The sequence below is a fragment of the Anopheles coluzzii genome, chromosome X (genome assembly GCF_943734685.1).
Source record: "Anopheles coluzzii chromosome X, AcolN3, whole genome shotgun sequence".
In the NCBI taxonomy this organism is placed as follows: domain Eukaryota; kingdom Metazoa; phylum Arthropoda; class Insecta; order Diptera; family Culicidae; genus Anopheles; species Anopheles coluzzii.
In genome coordinates this window covers 4,559,098-4,578,669 of record NC_064669.1, presented here as the reverse complement: position 1 = coordinate 4,578,669, position 19,572 = coordinate 4,559,098, and the positions used below count along the sequence as shown (strand labels likewise).

The 19,572-nt window shown below is 47.5% G+C and overlaps 4 protein-coding genes across 8 annotated transcripts in view; 2 read left to right on the top strand and 2 right to left on the bottom strand.

The window, feature by feature from the left end:
- The window catches only part of LOC120949719 (protein phosphatase 1H), a 118,891-nt gene that overhangs the window by 7,832 nt on the left and 91,487 nt on the right, over positions 1-19,572 (bottom strand). The gene's annotated exons all lie outside the window — the stretch shown is intronic.
- Positions 1-19,572, bottom strand: part of LOC120959623 (serine protease HTRA2, mitochondrial) — a 377,171-nt gene that overhangs the window by 293,250 nt on the left and 64,349 nt on the right. The gene's annotated exons all lie outside the window — the stretch shown is intronic.
- Positions 1,249-7,445, top strand: LOC120954463 (uncharacterized). Of its 2 annotated transcripts, none has more exons than XM_040374640.2 (4): positions 1,249-1,476; positions 4,545-4,932; positions 4,999-5,151; positions 5,249-7,445. In XM_040374640.2, exons 2-4 carry the CDS (start codon positions 4,764-4,766, stop codon positions 5,572-5,574), a joined length of 648 nt encoding a protein of 215 aa, XP_040230574.1. In that variant the 5' UTR covers positions 1,249-1,476; positions 4,545-4,763; the 3' UTR covers positions 5,575-7,445. The 2 variants fall into 2 exon arrangements, with proteins under 2 accessions (XP_040230574.1, XP_040230575.1); XM_040374641.2 differs by lacking the exon at positions 1,249-1,476 and adding an exon at positions 1,592-1,803.
- Positions 9,499-19,572, top strand: part of LOC120949781 (rhophilin-2) — a 34,204-nt gene continuing 24,130 nt past the window's right edge. Inside the window, exons 1-2 of one of the 4 annotated variants that reach the window (XM_040367299.2) lie at positions 9,499-10,096; positions 10,567-10,783. In XM_040367299.2, the coding sequence (XP_040223233.2) occupies positions 10,727-10,783 (57 nt within the window). In that variant the 5' untranslated portion in view covers positions 9,499-10,096; positions 10,567-10,726. Of the gene's footprint in view, positions 10,784-19,572 lie in introns of all 4 variants that reach the window. The other 3 variants (XM_049609691.1, XM_049609689.1, XM_040367289.2) reach the window with 3 other exon arrangements.

The window sequence follows — 19,572 nt, the reverse complement described above, 5'->3', positions numbered from 1 at the left end:
CCCTTTTTGTTCAGCATTTCATTTTTCGTATCCATTTCGATTATTTTCAATCGCGACGTGCCTAGAGATGGGTTCTCGGCAGCACACCCATGGTGCCATTTCGGTTCCGGCTAGATTGATTCAGGTTCCGACTCTATAGAAATGGAACCATCTGGAATCATGGGAATCGTAGTCGGTCGATATAAATTTTAGAATACTTTTTAGCCAAAAAATGACAAATTTTCATCATTTTTTTGGAGGGGTGATGTTTAGTAACTAAAAAAAATGATTATTTGATTTCGAAAATACACGATATGGAATTTTGCGGTAGCGAAATCGCAGGCGAAAACTGGGATTGCAAGCGCGGAAAAGTGACAGTGGCGGCTTACTATTCGACCTAAGACTAGCTGTTCCACGCTTCTAAAATAAAGTGCCTGTTGGTGAACCTATGTAGTGCAGCTATGTCTCGACTTTGGTTTGCAGGTCCGATGGTGGCGACAATAGTGTAGTAGTGATGGGTAATCCGGAGCGGAGCCATGGATCAACTCCGACAGATGGTGCCACCAGCATTTTGCTATTTTTAGAATGCATGCGTCGTTCACCGTCTGCTAAACCAAGTCTTTCTATATTCCGTTTAGATAGAGAGCTTGAGTCGTTTAGAACCCGTTCAGCAGTCGTTTAGTGGATTTGTGACACTTGGGTAGTCACGTGCATAGTTTTAAAGATATACTTGATTTGACAAAGCAAATTCTGCAGAATAGAGAACCCACACGGTGATTAGGGCGGTGGCAACGCTTTTTCGCATTCGATTTTATCGGACGGCCTGTCAAATTTTTGTATGGGATTTGACAGATAACGTCGGACGACGAAATCGCACGTCCGACGTTATCTGTCAAATCCCATACAAATCTCGTCCGATAAAATCGCATCCGATGAGCGTTGCCACGGGCCTTAGTCAAAATGCTCTTTCCACCAGCTGGTCTCAACATCCTTGGTCGTTACCACGATACATTTTCCAACAATTGAAATTTATACCACCAGTATAACATGTCTAATGTGCTACTATGGGCTATCGATACAAATTATAGAAATTATAAGTTCCGAAACTGATTTGGGAGTCCATTTCGATTTCGGAGACGATTCCGAAAAGTTTATCTGGACCTACTATCCGGTATTCCGACCAACGCATCTTTTTCCCATCTCCACTCTAGACGCGCCACAGAGTGACGTACACGTCAAACCGCGCTGGCTGTCGCCGTTCGCACGCGCCATGTACGTACCTGTGCGTTCTCAGCAATCGTTCGGGGCTGCAGCAAGGCAGCTTGGCATTTTTGGGGAGCCCCCACGAAAGTTTTTGTTTTCCCTCGTACGGTACAACACCAGCTCCAGGTGGTGGGTGAAACAACAGTCCGCTTCCGCAGGATCAGCAATCAACGCACGCGAAAGGAGGTGTGCATCTGTGCGTGTAAAAAGCCCGGCCGCAACGCAACGCAAAAGGTAAGTTTCGGTGGTGGTACGGTGCCAAAAAGGTGTAAAAAAAACCCCATTCCCCGTACCCCGAGCGGGGCTGCTTTGCTCGCCCGTCAACCCACTCTTGATGCAGCATTGGTAAATGGGAAGTGTGGTGGGAGGAGGTGTGTGGAGCGGCCGTGTCGGTTGCAGTTTCGCCTTTTGTGCCCATACACCCCGCGAGATTGCAGCACTGTGTGAAGCAATCGTACCCGTACTGGCTGTGCAGTGCTGGCCGCTTCTGTTGGCATCGGAAAGGGCCCGACGGCCCGTGGGAGACTTTTCCGGTTTGTCCCCGCCTGCAAGAAACGCTGCGTAAGCGATAGGGAAATTAATAGAAAAGTGTTGCAACATTCTTGCAATAGTAGAAAAAACATGCTGATGTGTTGACGCACGCGTGTATAGGTGTGTGTATGTGTGTGTGTGTGTGGAGTGCATTTCCCGCTTGGTGGGGGTTTCTGGAACCAAAACATGTTCGCCCCGTTTGAACATTCTGGAATGTTATAGCCAAAAATCTAATTATCACTCCGTCAAAAGGGGGGAAAAACACGTTCGTGTCAAGCGCCAATAGGTTTGATCGTTTGCTACATTGTTTAAAACATATTTTTAGGGCCGTGCCTAAAACCCACCTCCCCCCCCTCCCCCCCCCCCCTCCAGCACACGGTCGCCAACGGAGCGCGCAATTATTTACCGCTATTTATAGATAAAACCAGCCCCAGTTAAGGATAGTAAGGTCACGAGCAGCGCCACGCAACCAGGCACGGACCACAGGCAAACAATCCTCCCGGGAGCACCACTTCCCATTCGGTGGCAGGATCACGCAAACGTTTACAGTTCACAGGAAGCGCCACGCGAAGGAAATTAATGCTGGAAGTGCGCGTCACCAGCGCCTTTAAGCACCAACACCCCATACAAGGGTGCATTCGGCAAACACGTCTTACGCACGGTGTGCGCGGCTGCCTGCCCGCCGGCTGTAACCTTAGCCATGCCTGCGTATGCGCGTGCGATACTTCCGGTTTCGGCTGTTTTTATTCATTTGTTGGCGTTGCCCTTCCACCGGTCGGGTACCGCGATGACTAACTGCCTAGCGGAACCCCGTTGGTTCATGGCCATAAATGAATGTTGAGCGCGCACCTCGGCGGGGTTCAACCACTGACTCATACCGCACACACGGCCTGCTGTGCGGCTGAATACGCAATCGATGTACTACCGAAACGACTTGCTAGGAGTATAGCACGGCAACGGGGTTGACTGGCGCGGGTGTAGACTTAGCTGTTGCTCGTAATTATCTCATTTTAAGATTGCATTTGATGCATTGGTTTTGTTGTATCTGAAGCCTATTGCACCCAGATGAGTCGCCCTGGGATTGCTTACTTGCAATAACGGAGAACATTTTCTGTTGTTAGTTACCATACATAAAAAAGGGAAAGCACGTGATCATTAGGGGTAGTACGCTATTTTAATGAAGATTTCAACGGAATTTATTGGTGATAATTTTTAAAATCACTTAACCGTTTTGATTCAACTTACAGACAGCTTCAAAGTCTGGATATTTATCTTATTTTTCAATTGGGTTTCTTTATATTCTCGAATTTGAATCGTAACGTTCGTAACATGAAACATGTGCGCACATGATTGTAGCAATTGCATGTTTTTTTTTGCAATATTTGAACTTCATATATTGCAAATAATTACTGTTTATTGGAAACAATATTCCGTAATTCAAACCAATACGATCGTCGAAAGTCCTTTAAAAAATACTTTTTTTTAACTGATTTCGAGTCAAGAATGCAGCCGGTTCAACAGTTCAACACGGATTTTAGTTTTTGATTATTTAAAAAGAAAAAGAAGCAAATCTTTGCTACCAACGTTTGAAAAAAAAGCTTACACAAACTAGTTCCGATCCGACTCTGATAATTTCCGAACTGACTCTAAGTGGTAGCATTATCCGCCCAGCATTATACGGAGTCGTTCGAAGTCGTCCGGAGTCAACCGGAGTCGGCCGGAGTCGCTCCAAGTTGGAGTCATCTGGAGTCGTCTGGAGTCATCCGGCGTCATCCGGAGTCGCTAGGAGTCGTCCGGAGTCATCCTAAGTCGAAATGAATATGAGTCTTCTGGAGGCATCCGGAATCGTCCGGAGTCGTCCGGAGTCTTCCGGAGTTGGAGTCGTTCAGAGTCGTCCAGAGTCGTCCAGAGTTGTCCGGAGTCGCTCGGAGGAGTCTTCTGGATTCATCCGGAGTCATCCTAAGTCGCTCGAAATATGAGTCTTATGGAGGCATCCAGAGTCATCCGGAGTCATTCGAGGTTGTCCGGAGTCATCCGGATTCGTCCGGAGTTGACCTTCGTAACAAAGAAACTCACACGCAAAGGGAAAGACAAAACCCCCAGCGAAATTAAATATCCGATCACAAGAACATTACTCCGAACCGCTCCAGTAGACTCCGATAGGCTCTGGGCGACTATCGAATGACTCCGACTTCTGGTGACTCTGGCTTCGGAAGGACTCAGGACGATTCCGGAAGACTCCAGACGACTCTGGACAATTTTGGACGACCTCGGACGACTCCGAACGACTTCCAGACGACGCCGGACGACTCCGGGTAGAACTAGTGATTCCGATTTTGCCGGAGATGGAATCGGACTAACAATAGCAGGAGTAGGATCAGATTCGTGGGTGCGCTCCAGAGAGCACATCACTAGCAGAAACTAATAGTAAAGTTTTTGTTTTTGTTTTAGAATGAGCAATTAACACTATGCGCTACGCGGAACCGATAAATTGCTCTACTTTAATTTAAACACGCTCTACACACTTGATAACAAGGTAACTGCAATAACCCTGCCTTTTGATAACAAGCTGGCTATGCTGAGCTAATCGTTCGCGAGTATGTAGCGTATGGAAATGAAGAATATTGTTCTGCATGGATCTAAAATTGATGGATTTAATGAAGCACAAACAATACTTTTGCTACATTACGGTTTAAACGCACTGTTAATGTGTGCCAACTTTAGTTCAACTATAATGTTAAATTGTGTTCCATTCTGTTTTTTCATTCCAGTTGACACCATCACTTACCCGCTGCAGTTAACAAAACCGTCCGAGCAAGGAGAGCAAGCAAATAGATACAACGAACGAACGTAGCGCCCAGACAGTAAATACGAACGCGGAAGGTTTCTTTTTTTCTCTCTGGCGCGCCGGATTAACGTTCTTTTAACATATACACACACACACGTTTGACGTAAAAAAACCACAACAAGCAATTAAAAGGCAAACAACGATGCCGGAAAGTGGACCCGTGTACCAGCCGACGACGGTCTCGTTCGAGGCGCGTCCGAGCGCGGGCGGACTGCTGGCCCAAACTACGGCCGTCTCGTCGATGAAGATGCTGCGCAAACCGGCCATCCAGGTGTCGATACTGGTGTTCGGCTTGATCATGTTTGCCACAGGTGAGAGGACGCAAAGTTTGCGCAAACCATGGTTTTAATTAATCGCTCTTATTTTTTTTCCGGCAGGAATCGCACTGGTTGCTAGCGGCTCGGCAGACTACTCCGATGCGGAGCAGCACCCGGAAATCAACCCGGAGGGCAAGGTGCAGGAGGAGCGCATCGACGTCGGGCTGATCGTGACCGGGGCAATCATCACGCTGTTCGGAATCGTTTTCCTCGGTAGCGTACCGTTTTTCACCGCAACAACGCAACGAAAAAACGCAACCAATCTGCATCATGTACCTAATTTGCATATTTTGTTTCTTTTTTTTTGCAGGACTCTACGTAAAGGTGGCGGACTGGCGGCGCAGCTGCGTCTGCCCGTGCGTGCTGTCGAAAAAGCAGGGCCTGGCCCGGCAGCTGCAGGGCAACGGGGGCGGCCAGATACTGGCGCTCAACCCGAGCACCGACCCGCTGGTGTCGCACACGCAGTACGCACCGGTGTCGGAGATACCGACGCGCCAGGAGGACGAGGAGCGGCGGAACCTGATGCCGGACAGCAAGGACTCGTGCATGAGCAGCGCGGAGGAGTCGGACCGGATGCTCGATACGGATCCGCGGATTGTGCTCCGGCCGATCGGCAGCACGCTGGAGGATGCCTAAAACACAGCGAGGGGCACAAGGGTAGGCCGACCGCTACAAAACACCGATGATAGAGATGGACCGAGAGAGCGAGAGAGAGAGAGAGAAAGAGAGGTAGGGAGAGGACGATCTAGAGGCGATGTGTGGTGGGTAGGGCGACGGAGTAGGAAGCCTCGAGCAAGCCACGAGAAGTGTGGTAAGTGAATTTTGGATATGTGAGTGTGTGCTATTGTATTATGGATAGGTAATTGGGAAAACGGGGAAAGGAAAGACGTTAAAGGCGTTTAACGATGCTGCATTCCCTCCCAGGTTGCCCTTGCATTTGTTCATTCCCTGGTCCACGCTCGTGAGCGTGATTTTTTTTTATGCACGCAAAAGATTTTGTTGCAAACAGTTACATCATCTGATGCTCACACACACACACACACACATACTAATGTGTGCACACAAGGCATCACGGAGTTTAGTCGAATTTAGGGTACAATTCGTAAGAAAGAAGAAAAAAAGCATTCATTAATGTGCATTTGCCAGCTACATCCATTCTTTAAAAAAAAACACACACACAAAAGTATTGCTTTAGTATGTAATAACAAACTGGGCGCTATTTTCGAACTCACGGTGGCTAGTCGCGCTCGTGCAAAGCGGTTGAAGGTTATAGTATTTGCTTTTTTTTTGAATATTATTATTTATACGCGGTGGAGCAGTTATAGGAATAGTACCTAGACATATCTTCTTTATCTCTTTTTTTTTCAATTAAAAAACGTTCCAACATTCTGTTCGTCTTAGCGAACAGTTAAGCGTCTGTTAGGTATGGTAACAATTCTCTCTCTTTCTCTCTTTTTTTTGCACTGGACTACATTTACATTTAAGAAAGCGGCAGCAAACGCAAGAGAGAAGCAACTTAATCAAGCAAAACAAAAGAAGAAGAAAAACGATGTACCTTACCCGCACTCTCTCACTCATACTTACGTTTTCGTAGTTTAATTTAGCAGCATGCCGTAGTTAACTTTTACATGGGTTTTTTTCAGGAGTTCTCATAGTTGTAGGACACTTCCTTGACTCTTTTCTATGTGAAATGAACTTCATATGAAGGAAATTGGACTCTATGGCATCCTTTTTGGACAGGCTACTTTAAAATCCGTATTAGATTTGTCCAACAAGAGTGAAAGAGAGTCCAATTCCCATTACATTAAGTTCAATTCACTTAAGAAAGTGTTGATAAAGTGTCCCACAGCCATGAGAACTCCTGGAAAACCCTGTATTTTCGTCTCTCTACACACACACACACACACCGTGCGAATGCGCATCCGTGTACGCTTTTGTTTTGGCAGGGACAGGGCAGCTTCTCCAGCTCCAGCCGAACATTTTCCAATAGGAAGAAGGAACCGTCCAAGAGCGCGCACTGGCGCAAATGCAGGCGCTTTTTTATTTATCATAGGCCAACATTGAATCCCTCCAGCCGAGATAGAACACACACACACAGACAGGTGTGTTGCAACACACTGTAAGAGCCAGCTCTGTGCATAGAAAGGCCTAATCTTGCGGGTGGTTGTAAGTGGTGTGTATAGGCTTCTTTTTTCTCGAGTACGGTGTGGATAGTTTGTTTTTTGAGTAATTTTTCCAACTTATTTTTATAAAACAAAGAATGTGTTAAGAGCGTGCAAGTGCCACTTTTAAAACTGCACAGGAGACAGTATTCCCCCCCCCCCTCCCCTGTAAGTCCTTAATATAATATCAGCGCGAAACGGAGGAAGGAAGCCGCCTGGCCCGTGGTTACAAAATACGAACCCCTCCTGCAAGAAAGGCTAGGAGATAGGACGCGGTTCGCGCGGTACACATTTTTAAAAAATAAATCTCTTAATAAATAGGACATAGTTTACGATAAACCACAATGGTGTGTGTGTGCGTGCGTTGTTTCTCCTTTTCCAATTGTGTTTATCTTGTAGTTAGAATTCGTTGCGTTGCGTGCATGAGAGTTTTTCTTTTGTTGTAAATAAGAAAATCAAACGATTTCAACAGCTCGCTTCGGGTATCGATTTCAAATCGCACACATAGGCATTCCACATTCCACCGGCAGAGCAACGTGCCGAGAAGAAAGTGAAAAGAGCGGGGAGCCGTGGTGTGCGCGCCCGATCTCTTATTTAAATTCCTGCTCCATCTTCTGTACGGCGACAAGCGAAAAGCGAAACCCTAATGTGTTCGCGGACCCCTGCACACTCTGTATTTAACCGTACGCGCGATCGCGCGCTTGCGTTTCGGTTATTTATGCCAAACATGCGTGGTGCGCCTATCCCGCGATTCATGCACAACATCACACGCGTGCAGCCCCACGTTCGAAATGTGTGGCGTAGTCGGTTTGATGCGCAACGGCGACAGATTAAATGTTTACTCTCACTTTTCGGTTTATTTTTTTTTTTTAAATTACCCTATTCGGTCAGATTTCCAAAGAGCGGTCGGGTGTGCTGTGGGAGCGGTAGGGAGTCTGACGACCTGCCCGGTGCTCCCGTGACGTGAGAGTGTGATTTCGAGTTGAGAGCTTCGAACTCGACATCGCGATTGAGGGGAGTCGTGTGAGTGAGCGACTAGTGCTGTGCTTTATGGATCTTTGGTTGAGAATTATTCTTACGAAACTACAGCGATGAGTGATTCGAATCTCGGAAAATTCATGAAACTCCAACAACTCTTGCAACCATAAAGCGTCTTGAAGCTCCAAAAAACCCTGAATCCATAAAGTATCTTGCATCTCAGAACTTGTATCAATCACTGATGATCTATTTCTTCTATTTGACTGCGTAAAGCAATCACGCCCGCCATTTGACCTACGCAGTCATGCCAGCCTATACTGGCTTTCGAGACTTTTTTATTTACGAATCTCTTAAGCTGTATGGAACTAAAGAGATTCATGAATTCTTATAACAAATATCTTGAATCTTAAGTATCTATAGATTACAAATTTCCTAAGATTCATTAATTTCATGCTGATCTTCAGAAAACAAAATACTCCAAACCACTAGATCCGTCCGGAGTCGGGTCGTTCGGAGTTGGAGTCGTCTGGAGTTGAATACGGAGTCACCCGGAGTTGCAGTCCTTTCTTTCTAAGAATAGTGGAGTGAATTCCTGACCAAAAACATTGCACCTGCTGCCTCCGGCCGACTCCGCACGGTCCTGACTCCAGATGACTCCGGACGATTCCGGACGATTCTACACGACTCTGGACGACTAAGACTCGATGACTCCGGATGATTCCGAGTCCAAACCACTCCGGACGACTCTAGACAACTCCATACGACTAAGACTGGATGACTCCGGATGACTCTGAACGACACCGGACGACTACGGACGACTCCAGACGACTAAGACTGGATGACTCCGGATGACTCCGAGCCCAGACGACTCCAGACGACTCCGGACGGTCCCAACTCCAGACGATTCCGGACGACTACGGATGACTACGGACAGCTTCGGACGACTCTAGACGACTACGGAGAACTTTGGACGACACTGGATGGCTCCGACTCCAGACGACTCCAAACGACTCCAGACGAATCCAGACGACTCTGGATGACTCCAAATGGCTTCCGATATAATGCTGGACGAACCTACCTTCCGGAGTCGGTTCCGATGTCTCCAAAGTCAGATCGGAGTTGACTCCGGATTTTTGCCAACTTTACCCATTCACCAAGCACAACACCGCCTCGTGACTCATCGCAGAATCACTAATTTGACGGCATGACTCATCCGCAACGATTCGTGCTGTGTGCTGAGAATTTCTCCCCCGCTTCCGACTGTGTAACATCAAGCGAAGGGGGTAGTCTTTACAACACTCCATTGTGTCGTGGAGAGATGGGTGGATGTGGGAGTTTGAGATTGAGCGCTTTGCGAGCCACATTTGTTTGAGCAAAAAAAAAAAAAAAAAAAAACAACACAAGCTTAAAATAAAACACAGCAAGATATGCTTCGCATCATCCCGCATCACCCCCGCACATGCAATGCGCGCCCCTGGTTGGTGCGTTGTCTTACAAGCTTGATTCACACACCCTTGGGCGATTAAGTAGTTCCGACTTTCCCGAGGACACGCGCCTAAGGCGAGGCGAGTCCATCCTCCCATCGCTCCCCCGCAACGTGGCGCGGCGCGCTCACCAGCAAGGTAGAAAGTCTGGAGGAACCGGCAAACAGAGCGTCTCGCGCAAGCGGTGTTGTTGGCTTCGCCGCCGCGCGCACGCCGCCGTGTTGCGAAGGGTGGGCTGCGTATCGCGCTCTCCGTGTGCTAAGCGCAACTCACCCTCCCTTCCCAGCGCACGGAGAGCGCTGCTGTGTGTGTGGGGGGTGCGTTCGTCGTCATCGCGCTCTCCCTTCAGTGCCAACGTAAAGCTTGCTCGCGACGGTCGCACACCGCATCGATCGTCGCCAATACGTAGCTCCTCGTCCAGAAGGCCAGAGAACCGACGCGAGAATAGCATAGGCGGAGGAGCAGGAAGAGGGAAACAAAAAAAAACCCCAGCATAAGCATAAAGCTTCCCCCCGCCCCCTCGAGAACGTGCGGGTGCGTTTTGTGTTTTATTTGTGTGTGTGTGTGTGTGGTTGTGGCGGGCAAAGTGTGGTGTACGTGCGGGTGGTTTTGGATATTCCCTTTTGCCGTCCCGGTGTGTCTTTCCCGTGTCTGCTGAACTGGGCGTGTTGTAGCGTGCCTTTTGTGTGTTTCTGTCTCTGTATCTCTGTACGTGTGTGTGTGTGTGTGGGTTATGTTTTATGATGCCCGTATGCTGTGCTTTTGTGCCGTGGGAGGAATAGTCGAGGAGCGGATGCCATCAACTCATCGCGCCACACCGCACACCAAATCACATCGATCAACCTACTCCAGGGGACGACGGCTATGTGGTTGTGCATAAGTGCTGCGTGCATACTGTATACCTCTCATGTGTTAGTTAATGTGTGAGCAAATTTTGTGAATTTAGTTGTAATTTAGAAAACAGAAGAAAAAAAAACAAAAAGGTGCTTTTACAATCAATCCAGTTACAAGAAAACGAACCAACGGCGGGAGCTTCGGCAAGTCCGGGTCGAACGCCGTCACCATCTATCAAGCAGCGAATTGCGCAGATAGCTTCACCACACCATTCAACCCCTCGAGAAAGACGGCTCTAATCCGCTCAACGAAACCCCCCGCCCAGGTGAAATGGAAAGTGACGAAAAGGACCAGCCAAAGGAACCGGCCCCGTTTCCCTACATTCGGGTAAGCTGTTTTGATTTTCTTTGCTCCTTTTTTTTCGGTGCTTTTGTTTCTGTGCAGGCGGCGAATAGAAACTTCTCTACGCAGCAGCGTGCACACTACACCTGCACCCTAAGCCCCGCTGGTATGTTGATAGGAAAGCGAGAGAACGTACACCAAAACAACAAAACAAGATAAGCGAACTGAAGTTAAATAAAACGCAACAACCGCGCGCTCGCCCGCTCGGTGCGCGCTTTTGGTGACTCGCTCGACCTCGTGTCGCTACCATACCGAGAACGTGCGTGCATGCGTGTGTGCCGTTAAAATGGTTGGCGACGACGTCTCCATTTACAGGCACAGAGGTTGTCTTGTACGGGAGGCAACAGGTTGTCGCCGCAGGTCGAGCGCCAGCTCCACGTGTTCCACTAGTTCTAATTGCATTTTTCTTTGCACGTCGCTCTGGCAGCGCGCTGTAAGGCACTCATTCTATTTCCAGTAAGAATTCGAGCGGCACGAAGGCACGTTTCGTCTAACCAATGTTCGCAACTTCTAAGCCGCGGCATGTGTGCAGCGTTTGCTGCCAAGTTATCCAAATCGCCGATATCGACCTTGCCCGGTGTATGAGTTAGTGGTGCCGTTGCGATCCGAGCTAGTGGGTTTTTTTTGCTGTTGTTTGTTTTATCTTTATCTTATCGCTGGGAGTTACTTGCACCGGCGATGACTACACCCACGACTATGACCTATGGCGTTATTGAGGTAGATACATCTAGCAAGTTCTACGACGCTGACACACGCTGGCCGCTCTATTCGCTAGCCTTAGAATGATTTATACACGCATCGAGCAATCAAGCACGGCAAATGATGAGTGATCCGCATCCGGTTCTGAGATTCTTCAAACGATTGGACATAATAACAACTGTTTTCAAGGAGGTTTTATTCCCGCAATATCTGTAATTCTTCTACATCGTTTTACAGTGAGTGCGAGGCGAGGCAATTACTACTATTGAATATGTTTGAATGAAAATTATTGAAATGTTATTAAAATAAAATAAAATTTTCCTTTAAAACAATATTCTACTTACAAAAAGTAACGTCTACAAGACTACATTCCAATCGGGAGAAGAAAAAAAAAACATTGTAACCGATAGTTTTAAGCTGTACCATGAATTCCTATTCGAATCCTCTGCTGCGTGGAGTTTGGAGGAGCTCACCGCACCTAGCATCTGTTCTGATTGTGCCTCTTCCGTTGAATCCAATTCGAACGTGGAATCGTCTTGATCGTTTACCGTCTGCTATACGAAGTCTTTTAGGATTGCTTTTAGACTGAGATTTTTAGTCATTTAGTCGTCGTTTAGGAGTCGTTTAACGCCACGGGGCCACGGGATCAGAGTGACCAGAACTCTGATTTCTATTTTTCCTAGCGAAAATGCACAGATTTTGTTTCATAATACTGACCGAGCAAACAAAAAATCCTTTCTCTCCTTTCATTTTGGACAGACCACATCGCATAGAGATATCGTATTCTCGAGCGATCCTGAACAAAAAGTTTAACAGTGATATGTATAAGCACAGGCTCATTATGCGCTACGCAAACTAGGTGGCCGCGTCTAGTGATGGGTAATCCGGAGCGGAGCGTCATAGTGCGTAAAATATGACTCCGACTCAAGGTGTTATAAATGACAAGGTTAAGTTGTTCAGAGCAAAATGACATTTCTCGACTTGACATTTCTCTTCCGGGGGCTCCGGTATAAAAATCGGGGAGGGCTGGTGCGGGGTAATGAAATTTCTATGCAGAGATTGACAGATGTCCCCCACAATGTCGCCCAGCAAAATCGATAAAAATCAACCTTCTAAATATATTATCCTTGCTCCGACTCATCTGAGAGACATCTGTCAATCCCTGCATGCAAATTTCATTACCCCGTTCCAGCCCTCCCGGATGTTTATACCGGATTTTTATAGCCCACGGAACAACTTCACCCTGTCATATTAGAACACCTTACACTATGTGTAGGTTTTGTAGGAACAATCTCAAATTATTACAAATCGAAATAACACTTGACAGCACGTCCGATAAAATCGCAGCCCCGATGAGACCGTGGTAGTGCCCCAACAAACGTTGCGAACGGCTTACAAAAATGCCTGAATGCCGTGACTTGTCCCATTTTGCAGTCATTTTTATTATTTTCTGAGCCTATCGTCAAACAATCACATCTTGCAATTCGCTTTTTTGTATTTATTAAACACCAGCCAAACAAAAAATCAAAGTCGTCCATTGCCATTGCTATCCGAGCAAGCCGATGCAAAATGTTACTTGGGTCATTTTTAAATGTCATTTTGTAAGCCCGCAGTTACAACGGAGTACACGCTCACGAAATTCTTGCAATTCATGGTGAAGCATTTCGTAGAACCCGTGTTGTGAGCTTGCTTTTCACTATTTGCCGATCGGTGCCTTTCCAGTAAACCGTAAACCGCTTGAAAATGGCACAGTGGATGAAGCATGGCACCCTTTATTACATTACTGAAGAAGGTCACTGGAATCTCCTGATGATGGTAAGAAGTCATCGCATTGGAATTGGTAAAAATCCCATCAACCATGTTGTACTGGAGGTACCGAATGCGGATATAATTCACTGCGAGATTATCCTAAAGAATAATGTGGTAATGCTCATTTCGTCCTGCTTGTTGAGTGCCGAGTGTAGCCTGTCCTTTGTATACTTCCAGGCTATTATACGCAACTTTTCATACCCCAATCCCATCCGTGTGAACGGTTTGAAGGTATACCATGAAACTCAACTCCGCAGTAAGGATACGATCCAGGTGGCGGGGTTTGTACTGCTTTGGTACTACGAAAGTTCCTTTGGTGCATGGTCGGGTCTTGTGCAATTCGGCGACGATAATCGTCCTCTGCAGAATATACTTAGAGCATTTTTGACGCTCGACACTGATAAGAATGCTAAACTACGATTTGTTGGTTTTGGTATGCCTCCGGCGCAAAACCTGCCGGACGGGACGGTTTGCAATCAGAAGAAGATGATGAGCGTGCAGGCACTTAAGTTGCAGAAGGAAATCAGCCATGCGGTTATAATCAGCAATTTTGCTAATGTGGACATGGAGGATCTGGTTGGAATGTGACGTGTAGGCAGAGGACGTGAAGGGAGCTGGTGAGCAGAAGAATGTGGAGCAGTAAATTAATATTAGTGTTTGGACGGAAGGACGGCCCAATACGGCCGAATTTTGGACCAATAGATGACAGGCCAGAACAAGGACGAGAACGAGCTGGGTGAGGAGTGTGCTAAACATGCCCAGAACCCAGAAGGTTTCTCCGATCATCGCCGTTGTAATTTCTCATCATTCATGTAAATTTATCGTTAAACTGAATAATAATTAATAACAAACATTGAGGGAACCTCAAAAAACTGTCCCTGCTCTTTCCAATCATTTGAATAATCTCAGAACCGGATGTGAATCACTCATCATTTACCATGCTCGATTGCTCGGCGCGTGTTTAAATTATCCTAAGGCTAGCGAATAGAGCAGCATCTTGCTAGAACTTGCTAGATGCGTCTGCCACAATCGCACCAAAGGTCATAGTCGTGGGTGTAGTCATCGCCTGTGCAAGTAACTTCCAGCGATAAGATAAAGCTTAAACGAAAACCACTAGCTCAGCTCACAACGGCACCACTTGCCCACACCGGAAAGGGTTCAATATCGGCGATTTGGATAAGTTGGCAGCAACGTTGTGCACATTTCACAGCCATGCTGGCTGACGCCCTTGATCACCCTCTTGAATTCTAATAAGATATAGAATGTCATATCGTAAAACAACATTAGAACAAGATCACGTGCAATGAAGCTAAGCAGGGCGCCTGTTTTAATACGAGATTAAATTCTTCGGAGCTTATTACAGGAAAATCTCTAACGATGTAACAATTTACAAACAGTCTAAACAGAGTGGGAACATGGTTCTAGATACTAAGATAACATGGATGAAGCTGTATGATAAATTAACTGTCGTATTACGCGACACATCTTACTCCTTGGCTAGTCGTGGCCTGTCCCATCAGTAACAACGATCTACATGGCGGATTCCTCTTACTATTTGAGTGGATCCCAGTCGAGCATTGGTGGAAGAGTGCATGTATCCGTCTCTGAAAGATAGACCTGCTCGAAATCGGATTCCTGCTTCTCGTCCTGCTCTAACTTCTCCTGATTTGCGCAATCCTGATCTAACGCTGACAGCAGCAGGCGAACGTAATCTGTCGCTTGCTGTGCGCTCGGTGGCGGAGGTAGTGCGTCGTATGCCTGCTGCAAGACGCACTGTTGCTCCTCGTCAGAATAATCGACTTCGGACAGTTCCTTAGGTTGGATGGGCTTCGGCGGCTCGTAATGGTTCCCACCGTGCTCTAAATAAACCATCTCATAGTCTTCCCAGTTAAAACCATGGCTGTCATCCTCCTTCTCCTCCTTCTTTTCTGCTTCCATTTCCACGTCGCTGCCAGCGTAGTCGACGTCAAGTTCGTATGTAGCTTCTAAAAATTCAATACCATCTGAAACGTCCCCGAATTCGCAGGGAACATCAATGTGGTCAAACATTGCCTCTCTTTCTCTGGCCTGGTCTTCCTCGTCCACCTGTAGGCCATCCGCTTCTTCAGCAGGTTCCGCCTTGTTGCACTCCCCGACGCTCTCGACGAGTGACGCCTTTTCTAGCGACTTCTGCTTGCACTCCGCGCAAATGGTCGGCACCGAGTCTGCTTCTTTGACAACCTCGGGTTTCCGTTCGTGTGCGGGATCAGTAATGGCCAACAAGCGGCGGTTGGGCTCTCCTGCGTACTTTAGCAAGCTGTACCGCTCCTTCTCCTGCTCTTCCTCGAGCCGGAGGTTTTTGGCAGTCATCAGACGAACGAGTGCCTCCTCGTCCATCATCAAATCCTCATAGCCGAGCGTGAACGGTGGTGGTAATTGGCCACTGCTGAAATATGCAATCGTAACAATGCCATGCGCATCACACGTCAAATATGCTTTAATGCGATCCAGCGGAAGATCGCCATCATCGTCGGCTGGAATCCACCGTACCCTTTGCAAGGGAGGAACAAAGTAATGCCAGGTAAACTGGTATACCGACACGTGGATAAGGTCAAAGTCGGCGAGCGGTTTTTCGCCGTACATTTTGAAACCATTCAAACGGATGGGATTGGCATTCGAATAGTTGCGGATCATGATCTGGTGGAGGGAAAACATAAAGACCTGTTAATACGATGTGCTACACAGCAAAGTAAAGCAAACAAAACCGTTACCGTTTTGCCTTTACGATAAATCTTGCAGTGCAGAGGTTCTGCTGCAGCGTCCGCCAGCACTACATGGTTTCCAGGATTTCGGCCGATTAGCAGTCGGTGGCTTCGTGCTTGGATTGCGCTTGACGCGTATCTGCGCGTATCCGTGCACACCAGGAAGCCTGGCCTTAAGGTCAGCTTTTCCATTTGGATGTTCAGTCACCAACAGAAAAGGGCCACCATTTGCTTGAAGAAATCTGTAGACTTGCACAATTTTTGCTGGTTGCGTAATCGGTGACGTAATCTGTCAAACGGTCTACCATAAAGGGTCCAGTGGCATGTGAGGAAAACAAAAATTGACTTACTATAATTTGTCCCGTCACTACACCACAGATTACTCTAGAACGTCGATTGTCCAGATTGCACGTGTCCGGACGGTAGCCGGTTATTCGATTTGCAGCCGGTCCATCGAAGGTTTTTGGGTTGATGTTTTCTATCGGATAAGAACGGGATAAAATTTAAATAAGTAGACGTACTTAATATAATGGTTACAATAGATTTTGTATAAGGAATGTATGTCGCTAATAAGAACGAATATCTGAATAGGCACGAAGCTTGTATATTTATGTAATGCTATGTTTTGCTTATAGGCTTACCACAATCGAAACTATCCTCCAAGTCAACAAAGATATGCTTTGCCTTTATGCTGTGCGCCTAACTGGAATTGTCATATTTTCAGCCAAACCACATTTAGAGCAAGGATAATGTATTTAGAAGGTTGATTTTTATCGCTTTTGCTGGGCGACATTGTGGGGGACATCTGTCACTCTCTGCATAGAAATTTCATTACCCCGCACCAGCCCTCCCCGATTTTTATACCGGAGCCCCCGGAAGAGAAATGTCAAGTCGAGAAATGTCATTTTGCTCTGAACAACTTCACCTTGTCATTTATAACACCTTGATTTAGAGTAATTTTCATGTGAAGTGGGTATACCATACAGGTGGGCTTATCTCTAACGATTTGACACCTGCGCTATAGCAAAACGAATGGAAATGGTTTGGCTTGAAACTTGGATGCGCATGCACGTTTGATGGTGTGAGAGTAAATGTTAGAGAAGATTCATGCTTTCCATGATGCTGGAACGAGTTCTCATGCGGGCGACCATCAAATCCGGTCAATATGACAAAAAAAAACACCAAATTGGCACCTAGAACCTCGAGCACAGCCGCAACTAGAACAACGGCGCATGGCGGGACGCCACTGTCTCAAACAGTGAAAAACAGGGAAACACCTGTGCGAGTGTTTCGAAACGTGCGCGCAATTCGGCACCGCACTGTAGCCGTCTGTAAACAAACCATTTCACTACGGCGGAAAACCACCTTTCTCACCTGATTTGCAAAGCCGGCATTTGTTTTCCCTGCTAGAAAACCAGTCACGAGAATAGTGCAAACATCACAAGAAGGTCGTATTTACAATGGTACAAGGCCGCCGGGAAAAGCGACTGCCGCCCAGTTCGAACGTGACGCCGATTCTCGCTACGCACTGTACTGCTGATCCAAAGTTTGACAGCTGACAGTTGTTTTCGAAAGAGGAGCCGACGCCATATTGTACTTTTCCTCAGCTGCAGTTGGACTATTTTGGGTGGGAAAAAGTGTGCTGTAGAAGTGTTGGGCTTCTAAGGAGGGCTTTAGCGTTGAAAAGAGTGCAGATTTAGTGATGAAAATGTTGTTTGCAATGGATTTTACGTGTTTGTTTACTGTCAGCGAGGAGTTACGAGGTGAGTGGAACAATTACGAGCTGCATGCCGAAATACACAACATTACCCCACATCCTCGATTGCGGATCGTTTTACAGACGAAAGCAGCTCCTAATGGATGTCCGTCTTGGGGATCTTTCCTTTTATTTTTTAGGTTTTTTAGGCCAGCGTACTGCTTCGCCGCACCTATGTCGAAGGTAAACAAGCGAGAAGAAGGTGGTTTCGGCACTTTTTAAAACACCCGAAAGGAGCTGATAGATAGGTGTCAGCTGTAAATTGTCACCAAATAGTACGACGGAGCGTCCAGCGGGTAGCCGGGCAACACCTGTGCAAGAACGCCTGTTGCTAGTCGTACATATTAATGAATAAGATGCCCGTCTGCACTCCACTGCACGATCGGGGCGATCCGGTTCGGGGACTCCAGTGTCATATCGTGAGTGGTCCCTGATTATCGGCCCTCCTAGTTGCAGTTTGGCTTCGTGTCGTATCTTCGTTCGCCCGACCGTGCCTGAAGTGTGCGCAGAAACGAGGCGTGTGTTGAGACAATTATCTCAGAAAAAGTAGCTAATTGCTGCTGCGCGATGCGGGGACGTTGCTCTCCGTCCGTGGCAGGTTCAAGAAGCATCAACCTCGCCCCCGCCCCATTGGTGGCCTTGCTTGGTTTGCTTCTTCCGCTCCTGAGGGCAACTGCAAGCGGTGCTGTTGTTGGTGCGGTAATGATTGTTATTACTAATCGATTACTATCGATACCTTTATTCCTTCGTTCGCTCTCTCAGCCTTGTTGGTGGAATGCTGGGGAGGTGGTGGTGCCGAAGCAGACCGGCTCAAGATGGCTTTTTTTTATCTCGTCGCCCGCCAGCAGTGTGTCATGATACGCACCTCGCGCAAGCTGTGCAAAAAGAACCAGAACAAGGGAAGAGCGCGATACGCGCACCCTAACGGCGGACCCGGTAGTGATGGGCAAAAATCCGAAGCCGATTCCGATCCGACTCGGATAATTTCGGAATCGATTCCGGAAGGTTGGTCCGCCTAGCGTTATCCGGAGTCGTTCGAAATCGTCCGGAATCGTCCGGAGTCGTCCGGAATCAGTTGGAATTACAGTCGTCCGGAGTCGGTCTTCGAAACACAAAGGCCTATATACGAAGTGCACACACAATGTGAAGGACAAAAAACCTCGGACGACTCCGAACAACTCCGGATGATTTCGAACGACTCCAAACGACTCCGCTCGGCTTCGGACGACTTCGGATGACACCGAACGACTCCGGACTACTCCGGACGACTCCGACTCCCAACGACTTCGGAGGACTCCGGAAGATTCTGAACGACTTCGGGCAACTCCGGACGATTCCAACTCCGAATGACTCTAGGCGACTCTGATTCCAAACGACTCCGACTCCGAGCGGAACTTGTGGTTCGGATTTTGACGGAATCGGAGTTACAATAGCCGGAGTCGGATCGGAGTCGTGGGTGCGCTTCAAAGAGCACATCACTAGTACCCGGCACGCAGGATGCTTTTGCGTGGAATACCGAACTGGCGTCGATAAATTTCTCTCTCACTCATTTTCTCGATCCGGGTGGGTGGATGGGTGGGGGGGGGGGAGGGGGGGAGGTGGTTAAACGTATCGGTTCGTGTGTATCGCGCAGTGTACTTTAGATTCTTATCTTTCGCCTTTGCTTCCGATAGCTTGGTGCGTTTGCTTTCCACCAACCGCTCGAGAGTCGAGAGTGCTTCCCAGCAAGGGGGAGACCATTTAACAATGTTTAAAAGGCCAAATAAGTG